This window comes from Culex pipiens, chromosome 3 (assembly GCF_016801865.2).
Source record: "Culex pipiens pallens isolate TS chromosome 3, TS_CPP_V2, whole genome shotgun sequence".
NCBI classification, from domain to species: domain Eukaryota; kingdom Metazoa; phylum Arthropoda; class Insecta; order Diptera; family Culicidae; genus Culex; species Culex pipiens.
Genome location: NC_068939.1, coordinates 141,982,493 through 142,002,463, shown reverse-complemented (window position 1 = coordinate 142,002,463; position 19,971 = coordinate 141,982,493). Strand labels below are relative to the sequence as shown.

At 34.7% G+C, this 19,971-nt stretch overlaps 2 protein-coding genes across 2 annotated transcripts; both read right to left on the bottom strand.

Moving 5' to 3' along the window:
• Window positions 1–26: 26 nt before the first annotated feature.
• On the bottom strand, window positions 27–12,451 carry LOC120423370 (D-aspartate oxidase-like). Its single transcript, XM_039587153.2, has 4 exons — window positions 12,193–12,451; window positions 6,719–7,228; window positions 6,455–6,654; window positions 27–349 (listed from the first exon to the last, which is right to left on the bottom strand). The coding sequence occupies exons 1-4, from the start codon at window positions 12,381–12,383 to the stop codon at window positions 213–215; spliced, it is 1,038 nt and encodes a 345-aa protein (XP_039443087.1). The 5' UTR covers window positions 12,384–12,451; the 3' UTR covers window positions 27–212.
• A 107-nt stretch (window positions 12,452–12,558) lies between these two features.
• Window positions 12,559–18,193, bottom strand: LOC120423371 (D-aspartate oxidase-like). Its single transcript, XM_039587154.2, has 3 exons — window positions 17,735–18,193; window positions 17,466–17,678; window positions 12,559–13,299 (listed from the first exon to the last, which is right to left on the bottom strand). Exons 1-3 carry the CDS (start codon window positions 17,929–17,931, stop codon window positions 12,672–12,674), a joined length of 1,038 nt encoding a protein of 345 aa, XP_039443088.1. The 5' UTR covers window positions 17,932–18,193; the 3' UTR covers window positions 12,559–12,671.
• Between the last annotated feature and the right edge of the window lie 1,778 nt (window positions 18,194–19,971).

Here is a 19,971-nt window from a genome sequence, read left to right as displayed (position 1 = left end):
GACGGAGAAAGTGAATTTGCAAGATCTTTGTTATCTCACTAGTAAGCAGATATCTACGTGTTAAGGTTTATTACGCACTATAAGATTTCATTTTACAAACTAAATGCAACTAAACACACTGGAAAACATTGACATCTACAAATTATGCACTAAAATAACGACGTAGAATTATTCATCCGAACACTCCAAAAGTCAACAAGCAGTAAGGCAGTTTATAATCGGGATCGCGTTGTGGTGGCCAGGTTGAGGGATTTGCTAAGTTCCAATACTTCGATGCCGCATCCCCAGCAGAGCGTAACGCCGCAGCCACCGTGGCCGTAGTTGTGAATAACGGGTACCGTTTGGGATCCTGAAACGAGAGATTGAATGGTGATTGCTGGTCAAATTTGAGTATAAAATTCAGTTTTGCATCAAAATTTAAATTATAACCATCTTTTAACAAGTAAAACAGACTGGATGAGAAAAACAACAATCACTTTCATTTCATTTCCCAAATTCCTTTTTTTCGAGATTTTTTGATATGTTTTAGGGGACAAAAAACCGCAACTTTTGAGCCATAGAGAAACACGCTGAGTTATGAATTTTTGAAAAAAATAGTGATTTTTGAAAAAAATCGAAATTTAATGCAAAAGCAAATTTGACGTAATTTTTCAGTGTAAAATTGAAATTTAAAAAGTTTAAATATTACGCCCTTTTGTTAGTCTTGATTTAATATTTTCTCAAAATATTTTTTTTTAAAGATCAGAAAATTTCATGAATGTTACATGTTTTAACATTGTAAATCGGACCATTAGTTGCGGAGATATCGACATTAGAAAATGGTGGGTAGTTTGGGTGAGACTTAGAAAACTTCAATAAAGGAGAAAATCGTGACGTCAGAAATGAACTTAAATCACTCAAAGTTCATTTCGTGAGTGACTTTAACAGTTTGGCCTAGTTTGACAGCTACATTGTCCGCAGTTTTCAGTGGGAGAGAAAAGGAGGCGAATACTTTATGAAAATCATACCTGTCAAAATTCCTAGCCTAAAAATTTTGTCGCGAGTTGCTTTTCTCCTCTATTTTCCTGTTTCTTTTTCCTTAAGCCGCTGTATCTCAGCAACCACAGGTCCAATCTTCAATGTCTCTTTTACAATTTTACAGCAAATTTTCTGAACTTTTCAACAAAAAAAATTTGGTCACTCATGGTCACTATTTTTAAAAATCGAAAAGCTGCAAATATTTCGCTAAAATCAAACTTTCGGTGGCTTTATCTTGAAAACAGAGCCCTTTATCAAAAAATCTGCAAAGTACTTTTTGATTGGAAATTCAATTTTACATTAAAAATTACGTCAAATTTGTTTTTGCATTAAATTTCGATTTTTTTCCAAAAATAACTATTTTTTCAAAAATGCATAACTCAGTGGCAGAATTTTTGACCATGTTTCTCTATTGCTCAAAAGTTGCGAGTTTTTGTCCCCTAAAACATATCAAAAAATCTCGAAAATAAAAAAATAAGTATTTTGGGAAACTGAAGTTTTGTGAAAACAAGTTGATTTACATGGTGTCGATTTCTGGAAAAGTCAGGGAAAACCTGGAATTGTCAGAGAATTTTATTTGACTTGGAAAAGTCAGGGAATTTTATGCTGGGTCAGGTAATTTCGATGATCTTAAAAATATTACTACAAAATTTCATTTCTTATTACAAATTCGCCCTTGATCTTGTATTTGAATGTCTTCCAGGCCAAACTTTGCAACATTGATAATATGTATTTAATTTTTTATATTGGTCAGTCCGGAAGGAACGCAGAACTCCATATAAAAATGCTTAAGAAAAGGATCACGATGAATAGCGCGTAGCTTGTTTGCAATGTTTAGGTTTAAAAATCAAATAATTTGGATTTGATTTGGATTTCCGTTCAACTAAAAAATACAAATTACTAGCGCACACAGGGTGGGACAATATGAGGCAGTTGCCCCACCATCCTCAGAGATTTGTTCTAAAATTGGTTGTTTGCTTAGCATGCTTAGGGACCATAGAGAAAATCATACATTTTGTCAGAAAAATTGAATGATTTAAAAAATCCAAAGTTAAAAAATTCGAACATTTGAAAATTAAAAAAAATCTAAAATTCTAAAGCATAAAGATTCTAAGTTTTAAAAGTTTTGAAGTTCTGATATTTTGGAATTGCTGATTTCTTAATTTTTTAAATTCTTATTCTAAAATTCTAACAAGAAAATTTCACTCAAGTATTCGTAATCTAAAATCTTATTTTTTAAAAATTAAACTGGACTATGATTTAAAAATGATCCAAAATAGTCTAAATGTGTGTTATCTAAAATGTAAGCAAAATAGTGATGGTGAAATGGAATTAAAAATTAAAGAATTAAATTCAAGAATTAAAGAAATAAAACAAAAAAATATGGAAAAACAGGGTATTTACGGACTACATTCAACTTATTTTTAAACATACTGACTCTGAATATTTGATTTCTTTAAAGTTTTGAGTAATGTTTTTTATTCCTTATTTATTGTTCTTTTATACTGGATACAATCAATTTTAATCTTGTGAATCTTAATTATATTTCAAACTTTTCCTGAAGATACAGACATTTGAATGTATCACAAATTATTATTGGGCATATTCCACTATGTTCCAGTGGGTGTACTGTGCTTCTTTCCCAAATATGAGCTTGATTGGATGTAACAGAAGCTTCTCCGCCTTTGAAATTTAGATGGGATTCAACAAGAAGAAATATTTTTTTTTAATTTGAACATTCTTGAAGAAAAATAAAAAAAATCAAAACATTCAAAAATTACAACTCCAGCTTTCAAAATTAGATTATTCAGAAATTAGGAAAAAAAAACTAAAAAAATAGTATTAAAAAACCCAAAAAAGATAAATTGATATAAAAAAAAAGATCCGAAATTTTTAAATCAAAAATTAAATAAATTCTGAAAACAAAAATCAAAGATATCAATATGCAAAAAAAATAAAAATAAAAAACAACAATCAAGAGAACAAAAAAATACTATTCTTAAATTCTTAAATTCTTAAATTCTTAAATTCTTAAATTCTTAAATTCTTAAATTCATAAATTCATAAATTCTTAAATTCTTGAATTCTTAAATCCTTAAATTCTTAAATTCTTAAAATCTTAAAATCTTCAATTCTTAAATTCTTCTAAAATTTTAAGAATAAGGTGTAGGAAAATTTGCTTCGATTTTTCTAAGCTACGCTTTGGTAAGATCATCATTAACTGTATCTTAAATTTAAAACCTCAAGATCGACAATTTATTACAATTTTAAAATTTTATTATTTTTTTAAAGATTTGAGTTTCATTGAGTTTTTAGATCTAAATTTCAAAATGTTGGAATTTTTGTTTTTTTTTTTTGCCAAAATGTTTGTTTTGGCTTTTTCCTCTAGTTTACCTAATCCTAGCAAAAATACATTTTCAGCGTTTCAAGATGCTGCGTTCTGAGATTACAAAATTGAATTTATTATGAAAATTATTTTTCATAAAATGACGCGGAATTTGCGCGGATTGGGTTTTGGGATGGCGCGGATTTTTTTTATTTCTCCTTAACATTTCTGAAAAAAAGGAATTTGAGAGTTCAAGAATTTATAAAATATGGTCTCTTCGGAAGAGTTGTTTCCAGCATCCGAGATTTCATAGGGATTGTACAACTACATTTTACATATTTTCCCCAAACAACATTCAAGGGGTTACAAGGAGGAGTTCCCGTGGTCAGATCGAGCTTAAATTTGGAATCTATTCCAAAACACCCAAATATCTAAGTTTGATAAATAATGACTTTTTGAAAAGCTCGAGCAGGTTGTATTTTGTTTTTATTTTTATAAAATGTATTGATCGAGTGAATGATCGTCTAGGTGCTGGTCAAGGTAAAAAATTTTTTTTTTTAAATTTTACATAAAAAAAATATTTTTTTATTTTTTAAGAAGATATTTTCAAGAAAGCCGTTTACCTTAAATACAATCCTTGTTGAAAAAGACCTAGATCTTTTTCAAAACCTTAAACATTTACTTGAAAAAATTTCATTTAATCGTACATTTTCTTAGTTTTTCAGTTTTGTTTTAATCTTTCTTAAGGTTCTACAAAATTACATTTTTTTTTAGTTTTTGTCTCCAAAACCTTTAGCTTTTTTGTAAAAACACAATCAAAAATGGCATCGGCCTAATTCGTTTGAAAATTCCGCAAAAGGCAACAATTTTAAAATTAAACATGACTTCTTACTTTAATTCAAATTTTCATTTTTTTTTAATTTTTAACTTTAAATTTTCTTTAGGAAATGAAGTGAAACTTACTAATCGCAATTTGAAATTTGCAACAATTGTAATTATTAATTATTTCAATTTTTTTGAGGCCCCTAAGCTATTGTGTTTCATATGTTTATAGGACCCATCAAAAAAAAAAAAGAACAAAAAAACTCTAGATTTTTTGGCATCACCAGATAAAAATAACACAGGACAATTTTATGGTTGCTCATTTTGGATGTTCGATTAGAAAAAAATGATTGACAAAATAAAAAAAAAGTTTTTAAGTTTTTGCAGAATTCATGGTTAAAAAAATCAAAAAAAAAAAGTCGTTGATTTTTTTCAATACCTTAAATTTGCAATATTCAACAAGGAAAATGCATGAAACCATGAAAACGCTCCAAACAATGTGTTAGTAAAAAATAGCAAATAAAAAAAATTGGTGGTCTGGAGAGGTCAGGGAAAAGTCAGGGAATTTTATTTTGGGATTTGGATCGACACCATTATTACAAAATCTGCAAAAAAAATTTCCGCGTGCCTTTTTTTTTCTCAATAATCCTCATCAATACCTACAACTTTGCCGAAGACACCAAAGTGATCAGAAAATTCACTCAAAATTTACAGCTGTTTGGATATTTACGTACCATTGTTGTATGGACAGCAGCCAAAATTGTATGGAGACTTGTATGGGTGAACCAATGCCACAAAATAGCTTCTTTGGTCATAGGGAAGACCCCCACAAAGTTTGAGTCAAATCAAAAAATACAAAAAATAAAAATGGTCTAAACCGGCCGATTTCGTAGAGAGTTGCTCCTTTACAACTTTTAACTATTCTGATTTTTGTTTTTTTTTAGTAGACACTTTTGACCTAACATTGGGAAGGTATAGAAAATAAACTTAAAAATATTTATTGTTGCGATCAAATAGTACTTCTGCGGAACTTAGATATTCGAGACATTTTGAGACTAATTAAAGAAAAAAAAAAATGGCCGTTGCAAATATTTTTCAAAGTTTATGAGATTTGGTGTTTTTCAATATTCTTTCAGCTTGAAATGGTGATGATTTGAAAATTTGGTGTCAAATGGATTTTTTATGTAAAATTGAACGACCAATTTGATGGCGCATTCAAAATACTGAAAAAACGTGTTTTCTGTACAAAAAAAATATCAAAATACATATAATCCAGAAGGGTATTTTTTCATATTTAGATACAAACTTATAGGATTTGCTCACAACCATCACACGTTATCACTCTTCTTAAAAATAGTTTTTTTTAGTCAAGGAGGTATAAGACTAAGGCAAACTAAATGTATGCAAGCTGACGTTTCTGCAAACAAATGTTGGCGAACAAAAAACGCAGTCAAACAGGCAAACTGTTAAAATGTGCGAGTTTGTTAGTTTGTTTGCCGTAGTCCTATATTTCTATTTGTTTTGTCGTTCGTTTCTGTCGCGGGTGGCCTTAAACGGCCATCATCGGCAAAACAAACATTTTCGTCAAACTGCTTTAACTTGTGATGGTTAAAAACATGTTTGTATTTTTTCGATGAAAATTACTATTTTTAAACTCTGAGTACGTGTCAGAAAATGGACCTCGTATTCGTGATCATGGACCAATATTACCTCTCAGGCCAAAGTTGCTGTGTGAGTTAGTGGAGAGTTGGTGTTGGTGTCGGGGTTTCATCAGTGTATATAAATATTGACAAAATCCTTCAACAAATTGTTCAGAAAATTCCCCAACATGTGTTGATACTCTGTCTGGACTCTGGAGTTTGTGACAGCCCATGTAAAAGGTATAGAACAAGTGTGTGAAAGGGTGGAGGTTGGGGGTATGTCAGTCCGACGTGTGCATCTGAGCTGTGATGAATTCAAAATATTTTTTCAGTTATTTAACAAACAGATTCAAAAAATATATTGTTTTAACCCAAATCAACAATGTCTGACGAAAGTCTAAAAATAATTTCACAGTCTCCAGCCGGAATCAACACAAACCTTCATGCATTTTGTAAATAGTGTACAAGTCAAGTGCACGTTTGTCTGCTGCCAGGCAAACACAGTTCAAAAGGATGGCCAAGTTCCCCCCAGGGAGCTTAACGTTTCATAACAACCTGAGCCCTGATAAGGCCAGAGATGACATCCGCTGATAACCTCACGATCGCTCTCGCGATCAACAAAAACAACACGCCCAAGGGGAACGCTTACCGGCTCGGTACTGTTCCAGCTCCAGCCGCACGGCACTTCGGCCCGGCCTGAGGCCAACCTGCTCGTTGACGACCAGCGCCGACTTGAGGCTGGGCAGCATCCGCTCGCACCCGTCGAAGATGAACTTGCTGTCCTCTTGGCTGACCGTCCGGTTGAAGTCGTTCATCTGGTGCGTTCCGCCGAGGATGACCGTTTCGGTGCTGGAATGGGAGGAGATGATTTTAGAATGACCATAATTGAATTTGACCCAATGTGGAAACTCACTTGGGAATAACGTAATTTCCGTCATCGCTGTCGTCCAGCAGAATCTCGAACACCCAAGGAGCGCACACCCGCGCCACCTGTCCCCGAATCGGCAGCACCTCCTTGTCGCCCACCAGCTCCAGCGATCCCAACCCCGTACAGTTGACCACCAGGTCCGCCTTCCGGCTCCGCAGCAAGCTGTCCAGACACTCGACCCGCGATCGCACAAACCGCCCACCCACGTTGATGAACCGGTTGAACAGGTACGGCAGCAGGCCGGAAGGTTCGCAGGTGAACGTGGCAAAGTGATACCCGCCGGTGTACTTGCGGCCGTGCTCGTAACTTAGCCGGTCCAGCTCGGACTGCGGTACTTTTGTGCAGCCAAACACGTTGTCTCGCCAGGCGGGGTCCGGATAACCGGCGGGATCGGTCGTGAGGCGGGTGCAGGGCTGTAGACTGACGCCGATGCGAGCGGCGAGGCCGTTTCGCCACAGCTGGTGGAAGAACACGTGCGTGTCGGCGGACCATTGACTGGAAATGGGGGAGAATTGGTGGGAAAATTAAATTCACTTTCTTAGCCTTTGTTGCACTTATTCTTAGCAAATTTATTTCGTTGATTTTATTACAAAAAATGTTTCTTATGCAAACACCACTTGAATTTTTTTTTTTCAGTGAAATAATCGTCAATTTATCAGCTATTTTACCCAAGTAGTTCGTGATTATTGGAATGTGTGTGTTCCAGATGATGATTATTTGAGTTTCATTTTAACAATCTTTCGTTTGTCCCTTCAGTTTTTGTTTCCTCTTGAAAAGTCGATTTGGGACCATCCAGAAACCACATGGACACTTTTTTGAGAATCTGCTATATGGAAAATGGATTTTCCGGTGCCTTGAGAAGAGTTGTTGCAAATGGAAAGGGGCTTTTGGTTTGATTGAAAATTAGGGTGGTTCACGATTGGGGTGATTTCGAAAGTCTAACTTTACAGGAATATTTTTGGGATTTTTTTTGTCTTCTAGAAAGTTGTTGGGCTTGCCAATCCAAGCCACTTTGTCCAAGACACCACAATTTTATCTCGTAATCTACGCCTTCTATGATCAAGTTTAAAAAAAGCATCTGAGCAAACCTTCAAAAATCAGTTTTTCAAACGTGGCATTTCAGGGTTAAGCTAAAGAGAAAAGTTATATTCGGAGCAATTTTAGAGCTTTAAAAAACGAAAAATTTTATTTTTTGACATGTCAATTTGGACTTAAAGGTCAAAAGTTACAGCCATTTTAAGGGAGTTGCGTTGGAGAATTTGAACGGCGTGCGTCGCGGTCCTCACGCAGGATTTTCGGTGCCGTTTCCGTCTTTGTTGTCTCCCCGATTGTGTGTGTATTTCGATCCGGGCGGTTTCGCGTTTTCGCATTTTAGTTGGTTTTATCTTTCCACAGCCGGCTGTCTAAGATTAAATCATTTATGCTAAACTCAACACCAAATAACCGGGAATAGTCTCATAATACATCACACCATTAAACAAAATTGATTGATTATTGGGTCGCATCATCATCCTCTATGTTGAATCCTGGCCATTACCCTTACCCACTAACAAAATCCCAAGTAGAAGTAGTTTTCCGGCACACGCGGGGGTGTGGATATCGTATAGAACCCACCCTTGGTAGCAGCCTGTGCTAACTAACATTCCCGTCCCATTCCCTCGAGATCTACAAACTGACATGGCGGGCGCCGTTGGTGGCCAACGACTGTTTCCTATTCGCACCGGCTCTAGTTATTGTGGATTTAGCTCGTAGCTGGATTTTCTGGCATCTTCTCACGGTCATTGGAAACGGTCGTGGATAGACCTAGGGGTTCCCAGTTGGAGTGAAAAAATTCAATTTATAGAAAAATTATGGATTAAAATTTTGCTTTTTAATCACTTCTTCGACATCAGGAATAATTGTATGAACATGCTCGCAATTTTTTATTCGGTCGGAAAAATATTATTTTTCTTGAAAAAACTTTCATTTTTAATCACATGGTCACCCCTAATTCTGGCTCGATGCCGCCATCATGCGACCGCGTGCTCCGTTTGTTTGTCAACAAAGCTGCAGCTGGATGGTAAGACGAAGTGAGGGGGGAAGAGATTTTGACATTTTTATGCCCGCATCTGGCCCGCCGCCTATTTCGTCGGTCACTGAGTCGCCGGTCGTTTCCAGTGACCGAGTCCAGCTAGGAACTGATCGTACAATATGATGATCGTGGTGTTTTATCTTTTCAGCGCATTCATGCATGCTGTTGATAAGGGAAACATCATTTGATCGTTGAAGCGTGTGACCGGTTGTGCTGATGGGATATTATGGTCCTGTTCAGCAACGGAGAAGGACAACCATGGGTGGTCTCTCATGCTCATGCTCATGCTCAAAAGTTACAGCCATTTTAAGGTAAAAAATATGCAAATTTAAAACTTAAATATCTCGAATAGGTGCAAGCCAAACTTTAATCGCCAGGTTGCATTCGAAACAGGAGATCTAGAACTACAAAGGGTGAAAAAATCTCAGGGGTGTTTTTCTTTAAACTGGAGATATCTTCATTAGAAAAAGTCTAATTTTCAAGGGAAAACCATATGGAACCACCCTAACGATATTCGAGAATTGTTTAAATATATGTTTTTCCATGTAATTTTGCCCGCTGAATCTGAATTTGCCCTCAGAATTAAGCCAAAGTGTCGAAAACTCGAAATTTTGGTCATATTTTGGGCTTCCTTGTGAAATTATCATATAAACCCAAATTATGACCAAAAAATCGAAAATTTGCAATCAAAAAGTACTTGAGTGAAATTTTGATAAAGTGCACGTAATATTGAATGTTTGGCCCTTTTGACCTGTTAGTCTTGGTTTAAAAAAAATGAAAATATTTTTTTCGAAAAGATCGGAAAATTTAACGAATGTTTCATATTTTATCATTGAAAATCGGACCATTAGTTGCTGAGATATCTACATTAGAAAATGGTGTGTTGTTTGGATGGGACTTAGAAAACATCAATTTTCCTGTTTTTAAACCTTTGCATGGCAATATCTCAGCAACTAAGGGTCGTATCAACAAAGTTCAAAAGTGCAAAATATAGAGAATTTTCTCAGCTTTTCAAAAATATTTTTTTCAAAAGTGGACAAACAAAATTTCACTAAAGTACTTTTTGATTGCAAATTTGATTTTACATCAAAAAATGAAGTTGAAAAATTTTTGCGAAATTTTTTTGCGATTTTTTAAAAAAAATCAGTATTGATTCAAAAATTTATAACTCGCTCAAAGATTTTTTGCACGACCTGGAAATTTTTGAAAAGTTGGCATTTGATGTCCTCTAAAACATATAGAAAAGGGTTTTTTTGCAAATCAGTTTATGAGCATGAGCATGAGCATGGTTGACTGCCAATGAGCTGCTACTCCGTTATTGACAGATCAGCTGAAGTTAAACAATGAATCAAAAATGATCAGTGGGAGCCAACCATCCGTTCACTGTTTAACCCCTGAAGACCCCGACTTTATTAGTCAATACCGGCGCCCTCCCAAGAAGCCTGCAGTTCAACGAAAGGGAGGAATGTTAGTCCGATAGTTGAAGTTGCAGACTCATCAAGCACATAGTTTTTCGCTATATACTTGTTGATACCGCTTGAGACCGTTGAATCCACAGCATCTCCTTCAAGCATCACGTGATTAATATTTTTTTGGGTTAGTAGGATAAGGTATTGGCTTTTCGATGCCTCCCGAGCTACGACGCTATGGGGAGGACTTTCAGAAACCCGTCGGCGAGCCTTCCGAGCAACGATGCTATGGGATGGTCTTTCTAATTAGCACACCAAAACACTCGCGCACAGGTATTTAAATACTGAATAAATGTAATTTTTCATCACGATTCCCAGACGACATTGATGATATAGGAAGGACTTTTTTACAGTCATTTACAGTAACACTTAAACTTATTTTAATGCAACAATTCACACGACGTCGTGCCTCCCGATCAACGATGATGTAGGAAGGACTTGAGCAAGCCAATCAGGATGAAACACGAAATAAAATTCTTTTCTTTTCACACACAATGCCACATAATTGACCGCGCGTCACCACCCAACTAATTGAACTGATTTTCTTCAGCTTGTGGGCAAGCCAACCAGGATGAAACACGAAATAAAATTCTCTTCTTTTCACACACAATGCCACATAATTGACCGCGCGTCACCACCCAACTAATTGAACTCAGTTTTTTTTTGCAAATCAGTTTATGTGACAAAAAGTTAAATAAAAAATCACCAAAAAATTTTTTACCGTGTATCTTTTTTTCCAGTGTAGTCCATATCCATACCTACAACTTTGCCGAAGACATCAAATCGATCAAAAAATTCCTTCAAAAGATACAGATTTTTGAATTTTCATGCATCATTTTTGTATGGCCAAATTTGTATGGAAAATTATATGGACAAACTAATGATGCAAAATGGCTTCTTTGGGCATACCGAAGGCACCAAAAAAGTTTCAGTCGGATAAAAAAAAAACAAAAATTAAAATTTAAGAAAAAATACCGATTTCGTAGAGAACTGCTGATTTGTAACAGCTCTTCTGAAGACACCAGAGCTCAAAAACATCACCATTTTTCGAAAAATTCCATTTTCCACTTAATTTTGCGATCTGGACCACTGTGCAGTGCTGAGAAAACTTTTTAGAGCAGGATTATAGCCTTACCTCAGTGAGTAAGGCTAACAAAATATGAAAAATAATAAATTAAACGAAACTGTTATGTCGGAAAAAAGTAAATTCTCGAAACCGTGAACTGTGTTCATGAATTTGAGAACCACCAAGGAATATATTCACGTTAATAGAGGAGAAAAGCAACTCGTGACAAAATTTTGAAGCTAGGAATTTTGACAGGTATGATTTTCATAAAGTATTCCCCTTCTTTTCTCTCCCACAGAAAACTGGGGACAAAGTAGCTGTCAAACAAGGCCATACTGTTAAAGTTACTCACAAAATAAACTTTGAGTGATTTGAGTTCATTTCTGACGTCACGGTTTTTTCCTCTATAGTGCAAATGCGCCACACTCTTGAATAAATTCCTCCGTGGTACTGAAATTCATGAATACAATTCATGAATACGGGAATGGTTTTTTTTCTGTGTGAGACAAAAAAAATGATCTAATTATCGCAATTACATAAAGTTGCGCAATATATTTTGAACACCGCAAATGACAGTTGTTTTGGGGACCAAACATTACTGTAGCACTGCTTTTTATTAACGGTCGGTGCTGATAACTCATGATCATTAGCCAGTGATTCAAACTTCACTATTTTATTTGTAAGGGATGCGGTACCTCACCCAAAATGCTTCACCTGTAATTTTGTAACTCAGTTTGAAAAAAAAAATTCATCCTTTTGCAGAATTCGTGAAGAATCAAATTAGCAAAGTTCGTAACTCAAGATGCTAAAAATTCACCTCCGTTTTTCGAAGTTTTCCTTGCGACAAACTCACACAATCTTATGGTCCGGCGTGTTCCCACAGTAGTACGGTCCCCACAGCCCGGCCGAGACGTCCCCCGTCGTGTTGGGCGTAACGTCTTCCGAGATGAGTGTTACATTGGCCACGTTGTAGTAGTGTTCCGCCAGCTGAACCGCCGCACACAACCCGTTCACGCCCGCTCCGAGAACCACAATTTGCTTCATGACTTTGACTAACTATTCTGCCCTGAGGATCTGCTTCCATCAATTACCGAACACGTACTGAGGCTGGCCATCGTTCGATGGTACTAATTTAAATAACGTTTTGCCCTTATCAACTGGCTTGGACGAGCGAGATGTAGATCGTTCCAGGAGGAAAAAAGAAATGAAAGGCCAGTGGTGAATCTTTGCAAATATTTGTATTTACATTTCCTCGCTGGAATTGCAATGGAAAAAATGTTACACTTTATAGCTTTCTATCCTTGGAGTCATTGTTGATGCAAGGAAGTCATTCTAAAGCTTACTTCCCGGCCCGTTGATAAGCGGCTGCACCAAGCTTAGAACATGGCCAGCGCAACCCCAAGCGAGCGTGATGCCCCCACCGCCGTGGCCATAGTTGTGAACTACCGGAACAACTCCGTCGATCCACTCGAGCTCCAGCCGCACGGAACTCCGCGTCGGACGCAACCCGACCAAATCACCCACCACGGGAGCCCTCCCCAGTCCAGGAACCAACGCGCAACAGCCGCGACTAATCCCCTCAGAGTCCCCCTCCCTGACCAACAGATCACAGTCACCCTTTTGCTTGGTTCCGCCCAGCGTGACCGCTCCGGTGTTGGGAATAACATAGCCCGCGTCGCTGATCAGCACCTGGAACATCCAGGGAGCCTCGACGCGCCTTATTTGGCCACGTGTCGCCGCCAACGAACCGCCATCATCACCCAACACCTGGCTCGATCCCAGCCCCAAGCAGTTGATCACGATCGCGTTGGGCACGGTATCGGCCGCTGGTAGAATCTCCCCCAGCGTGGTTATCTTCTGCCGACGGAATGTAACGCCGGTGGAGCGCTGCAACGCCGAGGTGTAAAATTGCAGCAGCCGTGTTGGTTCGCAGGTGAACGTCACGAATTCGTTGCCTGAGCTGTGCGGGAAAGAGAGAGATTTTGTTATTATCAATTGGTGCGATAACCTTTCCTATAGTAACAACAGGGGGCCTCATAGAAAGAAGCTACGATCTGGGATTGTATTGTTATTTTTATTTTTATGCTCAAATAAAATTTCCTGGTTCCTTTTTTGGAAAATTTTAAATTTTCGTAACTGCACTCAAAAATGTATAGGTCATTGCTTGAATTTTTAAGTTATTTTTTCGTTTATGCGCGAGGCGCTTCAAAATGCCCAGTTTTTATGTTCAAAAAATCATAACTCCGAATCGTGTTAATGGGTATTCGCAATTTTTTGATGTTATGTTAAATATTACAAGGAATCAGGGAAAAATATTTTCAAATATGAGCTCTTTGCTCCCGAGACCTTAAGATCAGCAAATGCATTTTTCATAGGACCTTTTAAAATATTTAGCTAGGTTTTTAGAACCTCATCATATTTTTCCTGAAGCCCAACTAATATTCCGGAGGCATGATTTTTTTTAAATGTGTTTATTGTGAAAATCGCCGAACCACGTCATTTTTTGGACCACCCTATTTCGGATAGGAGCACCCTAATCGCCATACAAAAAATACGGATCTTATTATTTTGGCCATGGAACTACCATGTCAAATTTGAGCCAAATCGGAGCATATTTGATTTGGATACTTCCTGTTTGACGTGGAATCGTTGTTAAGTCCAGGGTGGCCACTCAAGTCGGGAAATCGAGAAAGTCGGGAAAAAGTCGTCTTCAACATCTTATTTCAAATTTCTGGTTCAATCTATATGAGAATGAAAAGGCTATTTGAGACCTAAGACATTAAAAATCCTAATAAATATTAAATGATTATGGTGGCATGCAATACATCCACATTTTTATAATATTTTTTTATGAATCAAGAGATTGTTATTTATTTTTGACTATGTTTATTAAACAAAAGGTAACATCTAACTTTAAACAACAACAAAAGCCAATATGAAAAATAGTTTGCTTGAATAATAAAAAAAAACAAATCCAACTACAGATTGAATACAGTTTAATATTTTAAAATCCTAAACAAAATTCATCATCAGTCATTTCAAATATTGTTTCCAAATGTTTGATTCCCTTAAACTTTTGTGTGATTATGGGTACCACAACTATAAATAAAACTACAGATAAAGCGGAAAACTTAAATATCAAAAAAATATCCATATATTTTTCGTTCTGAAAGAAATAATGCAAAACAACTTTTTTACGCGTTGAAAATATTTAAAAATCTTTAAATTGCAAATAAGGCTGGTAAAATGTTTAATCAATGTTTTATACCGTCAGCTATGGTCAGCATATTAATGAATTCACGAAAATATTGTTTTTCTGAAGTTTTACGTCTTTTCGTTGTGTGCTCTCAAAATTCAAAATTTGCAAAAAGTCTCAACAATGTTTTCTTAATAGCATGTAAAAGACAGGTTTTTTTTTTAACGAAAAAAAGACGAGTCAAATTGAATTAAAATTTGTAACTTAACTTGACTTAACCCTCTACAACCCAACCCTGCCTTTAGACGGGTTTCGGTTTAAAAAAAATCGCCAAAAATCATTTATTTTTACCAATTTTTGATCTTTAAAAAGCATTGGAAAGAAGAACTCTTAAAATTTTAGAAAATTTATGGGTTGGAAGTTATATTTGTTTTATGTGACTTTGCCAATATTTTAAAAAATGTCATTTTTTAGGGGTCAACTTTGGCTGTATTTTTTACTAACATTTCCTATATTTTCAGTAAACAGAAGTATGCAGTAATTTTTGTAGTGTCCCAGACTAGGCCTCTACGCATTGTTTTACAACTTAAATGATAATGGTGCCATTTTATAGCAAAAATGTGAAAAACAGCCAAAAAAATAAAAAGTGACTGTAAAAACATGAAAAAATAGATAGGTAAAATGTAATGATAGGAGGTGGTAGAATAGGCCAAATACTATCAAAAACAAACATTAACTAAACAAGATAAATGCAAATTAAAATATTAAAAATGAAACAAGAAAAACATAAAACAAGAGAGATAAAGTTTTTCGTTGAACAACAATTGCTCAAAATGACCTCAAAATGTTCGGAAAAAAATTGGGCAGTAGAGGGTTAATTACCCTGCCCATGGTCTTCGTTTCCACATACACGAATGGTATTCCGAGTCCTGGGACCCAGAAATGTTTTCAGTTGCCAAAAATCATGATTTTAACAGATTTTGGATGTCTTGGTCGCAAAGAATTTGTTTGAGTTATCACAAACAAGTTTAAAGAACTTATGTCTAGAAATATTAGTATAAAATAAGTGGTAAAATATGAAGTGTTGTCATACTGGATCTGTCATTGAAAAAAATAGTTAAAACATTTAAATAGTGACACTTCGATAAATCTACATTGATTCAAAAAATTCAATATAAAAATTTTCAAAATTTTGAAGGATACTTGTTAAATTACCTTTAAACGAATTCAAAGATATTTTTAAATTCTTGGAAAGAATAATAACTGTAATCAAGTGTAAAGATATGTAAAGATTTGATAATAAATAAAATCATAAGAATAAAATTCAGTTGTCTTTAACTTTTCGTCATCATTTTTTTTACTGCCAGCCGAAACGAAGTTTCAAAAAAACTTTATGTTTGGTAATTTTAAAACTGAACATTGAAATAATAGGTCTTGTTAAGCTTTCGGTTATTTTTCAAAGAATCATTTTTTTACTCTGAATCAAATAATGGTTCCATTTTTGAATTGAATTTTTAAGGAATTCATTATTGAAATTTAAGTTTTTTTTACTAAAACTGTCAATGATTTTTTTTAGAAATTTTGCCCGATGGTTCATATTGACTTTTGACTTTTGAAATCATTCTTCAGATAAGAAATATATATTTTTTGAGGTTCTGGAAAAGTCGGGAATTTGGAAATGATATTTTAGTGGTGATTGTTAAGTTATGTACAATAAAAAGAACATCATTTTTTGTTTTTAATAGAAGTTATAGCTTAATGGGGTAAATTTTTTGTTAAAATAACTAAATATTTATTTTTAAAAGTAGTATTCATGTAGGTATGCCTATCTGCACATTTTTTTTTTGAAAAGCTGAGAAAATAATAGAGAAAATAATCCTACAATTTGCATTGCTATACTCTAATGCAAAGTTTAAAGATCAAAATGAACGCGGTCCAAAAAAATAACGCATTCTTCTTTTTTTAGGTGTTTTGGAATAAATAAATTCTAACATAAAAAATTAAGATTACAAGAATTCACAAATTGAGAAATTGAAAATTCTAAAATTTTCAAATTAAAAATTAAAAATGCGGTTCTTGGAATGCAATATACCAAGATTCAAAGAATTTTAAAATCCAGTTCCTAAAACCGTGATTTGTTATCATGTTATTTTTTAATTCTTAATCTCGCAATTCTTCTAATCTTGCATTTTCTAATCATTTAGTTCTTTGATCTGAAATTCTTAAACTATTAAAAAAATATCATAATCCTCATTTTTTTCGAGAAATTCAGGTTTCTGCATTATTGAACTCGTAATTTTTTAAATTAGTAGAATTTGCTAAATTCTAAATGAATTTTTATTTGTGAATTCCAAAATTTAAAAAAAAATACTCGAATTTAAGAATTTTGTTTTTAATTACCGTCATCAGGGGTGACATTGGGTCTGGGGGGTGAGATTGGGTCATACAAATTTCCGCATTTTTGTATGACCCAATCTCACCCCCAGACCCAATGTCACCCCTGATGACGGTATTTATAAATTACATTTTTTTTAATTTTCATGGTTTTTGATTCCATTATTTAATTTTTGAAAATTTTGATCTAAGATATAGTTGATATATAAAATATTTGTGTTGTTGAATTTCTATGTGCTTTATTAAATTTCGATGTTCTTTATTAAATTTTGAAATTCTTACTTTTCGAATCAAGTGCTGACGGAAATGATCGCAGACAGAAAGTTTTTCAAATATCATGTTTCTGTTTGACAGAAAAAGAACTTTAATATCTTAAGCCCATGTCATAAATGAGAAGTGAGATAAATAATTCCTCCAATTTTTTTCAACCTGCAAAAAAAGAAGTCGAAAATCAATCCAATCCAGTACATACCCGATTGTCTATGACCTCTGCTCTATACTCATACCACTCATACGACTCACAAAGAACTACTCACACGTATTTGACGCCATGCTCGCGACCCAGCTCGTCTAATCTTTGCGCGGACAGCTCGCCGTACCCGAAGGCAAAATCTTTCCAGATTGGCTCCTCCAGCCCGTCGACCTTGGCCGTGACGGCTACGTACGGCACCAGCGATATGCCGCACTCGTCGGCCCGTCCCGACCGCCACAGGTCGTGAAAGTAGTGGTAACTTTCGCGGGACCATTTTCTTAAGAAAAAATTCGAATAAATCTTATTTTATTCGATTTGAGTTATCGACCTTACCTCACCAACTCGGTCGGGGTGTCCCCGAGCAGAAATGGTTCCCATAGGCCAGCGGCCACGTCCGAGGTGGTGTCCGGACTGAACCGATCGCTGATGATCTCCAAATGCGCGTCGGGGTAGCGTTGGTGTAGCCGGTATGCGCAGGATAGCCCGTTGATGCCGGCGCCAAGAATGATGAACTTTTGCTTGGGTGGCATGATCTCTACGTCGTCGACGCGCCGCAGTTAAAATTGGATCTTATTTTGAGGAGGACGGTAGATTGAAATTGTACACATAGCGAGAAAGAGAGATGGTTTGGAGCTATCTGTGTTTTGTGATAAGATATTTCACGTTGTTTTGAACGATTAATCACGTCCCTTTGTCATGTCTGACCTGAGCGCGTAATTAATCAAATGATTTTGAGATTGATTCATGAATCGTTCGGAAGTGGTGTTTGAAAATTTGTTATTGTGCAAAAAAAAAATAATAATTTAAAAACCAAGTCATAAAAGCGCTATCAGCAATGTTAATCCCGAATAATTCGAATTATGTCGCGTTACCAACTTGCTCCAATCAGAGTTGTTACGGAAGGCGCGGATCGCGCGGATCTGGCGCGGATTTGCTGGATAATTTTGCTCAGGCGCGGATTTCGCGCGGATGGCAATTTTGATAAGTAAATTAATTGAGAGAGATAGGATTACTTTCAAGTTATTAAGAAAAATATTTTCAGGAATTACGATAATTTGTTTTTTTCCTTTGAGTGCAAGAATTTCATAATTTTTATTAATTGAATTTTCTTCTGAAAATGTTTGTTTGTATTTTCTTAGTACGAAACGTCGAAAAATGAAGATGAAGATTATGTAGAAATTATTATTTTTTATATGTTTCTTGTCATTTTTAACATCTCCGGCTCTGAATAATTAATTTCTTTTATGTTTTGAGTAATGATTTTTAACCTTATTTAATTTTATACTGGATTTATTCAATTTTTATTTTTTTGTAAATCAAATATTACAAACTTTTCCCGAAGATATAGACATCAGAATGTGAAACAAAAACTATTATTGGGGCTTGTTCTGGTGGGCGCCAAATATGAGCTTGATTTGACGTAACAGAAACTGACCTCCACTTTTGAATTTTGGAATGGAATTTAATCGGTAGAAATATTTTTTTTTTCTAAATTTAAACATTCTTAGCAAAAATAAAAACATTCCAAATTCAAAGCTTCAGAAATTCAAAAATTCAAAAAAAATTGATTAAATAGTTTTTATTACAACAAAAAAATTAAAATACATATTATATTTTTCAAAATTTCTTAAGTCGTAATTTAAAAAATCTGAAATTTCGAAATTCAAAATTTTAGCAATCTGAAATTCAAAATACCAAAAAATTGGGTAATCGAAAATTTGAAGGTTTAAAAAAAATCAAAATTTAGAAGTCAAAATTTAAAAACTAAAAAATATCAAATTCAAAACAATATAGAAAAAAAATTCTCAAATCTAAGATAATTTTAGTATTCTTAAGCTTATAAATTCTAAAATTCTTAAATACTTAAATTCTTAAATTCTTAAATTCTTAAATGCTTAAATTCTTAAATTCTTAAATCTTAAATTCTTTTATTCTTGAATTCCACAATTTTTGAATTCCTATTTTATGTAAGAGATTTTGAAATTATAAGAAGACGTTATTTTAAATATCGGAAATTAAATTTCTTTCGGAGTGAAATTTTAGCGAGGATTTTGGATTACAAGCTGTATAAAAATTCTTAGATTTTGAATATTTAGACTTTCGAAATTTAAAATTTTGTCATATTATAATATTAGATTTTGTTTTTTTTTTTGAGGTTATTTTTGAAGTTCAATTTTTGGGTTTTAAAATATTGTATTTTCTATTTTGAAGTTTTTTTTCATGACCTGCCTTGACCGTCTCTTGAGGATTTTTTTAATGGATTTATTGCTTTCATTCTTTTGGAGCCTTTAAACATAAAACGATTTTTTTAATCAAATACTTTCTGAATTAGTTTTTTTTCATTAAAAAATAAAATTTCTTAATTGTTGGTCGCGATATTTTTTTATATGGCGTGAATTTCGCGCGGTTTCGGATTTTATGTCGGCGCGGATTTGGAGCGGGATTTATTTTCGACTCTCCCGTAACAACCCTGCAATTGGGTCCTAAAGCCCTACGTCAATTTTTATGTACAACGGTAAAAACACGATTGCAAACCATTTCTGATCACTTTTTTTTCATTTTAATGCAAA

What these genes read in the sequence shown, in the direction of transcription:
- LOC120423370 (XM_039587153.2), bottom strand. Translation starts at nt 12,383, where the DNA reads ATGAAGCAAATTGTGGTTCTCGGAGCGGGCGTGAACGGGTTGTGTGCG. An exon ending in GGAAATTACGTTATTCCCAA is followed by an intron (nt 6,655 to 6,718) that starts GTGAGTTTCCAC and finishes CTCCCATTCCAG; the next exon opens with CACCGAAACGGTCATCCTCG. An exon ending in GCTGGAACAGTACCGAGCCG is followed by an intron (nt 350 to 6,454) that starts GTAAGCGTTCCC and finishes CTCTCGTTTCAG; the next exon opens with GATCCCAAACGGTACCCGTT.
- LOC120423371 (XM_039587154.2), bottom strand. Translation starts at nt 17,931, where the DNA reads ATGCCACCCAAGCAAAAGTTCATCATTCTTGGCGCCGGCATCAACGGG. An exon ending in ACCCCGACCGAGTTGGTGAG is followed by an intron (nt 17,679 to 17,734) that starts GTAAGGTCGATA and finishes TTTTTTCTTAAG; the next exon opens with AAAATGGTCCCGCGAAAGTT. An exon ending in GAGCATGGCGTCAAATACGT is followed by an intron (nt 13,300 to 17,465) that starts GTGAGTAGTTCT and finishes TTTCCCGCACAG; the next exon opens with CTCAGGCAACGAATTCGTGA.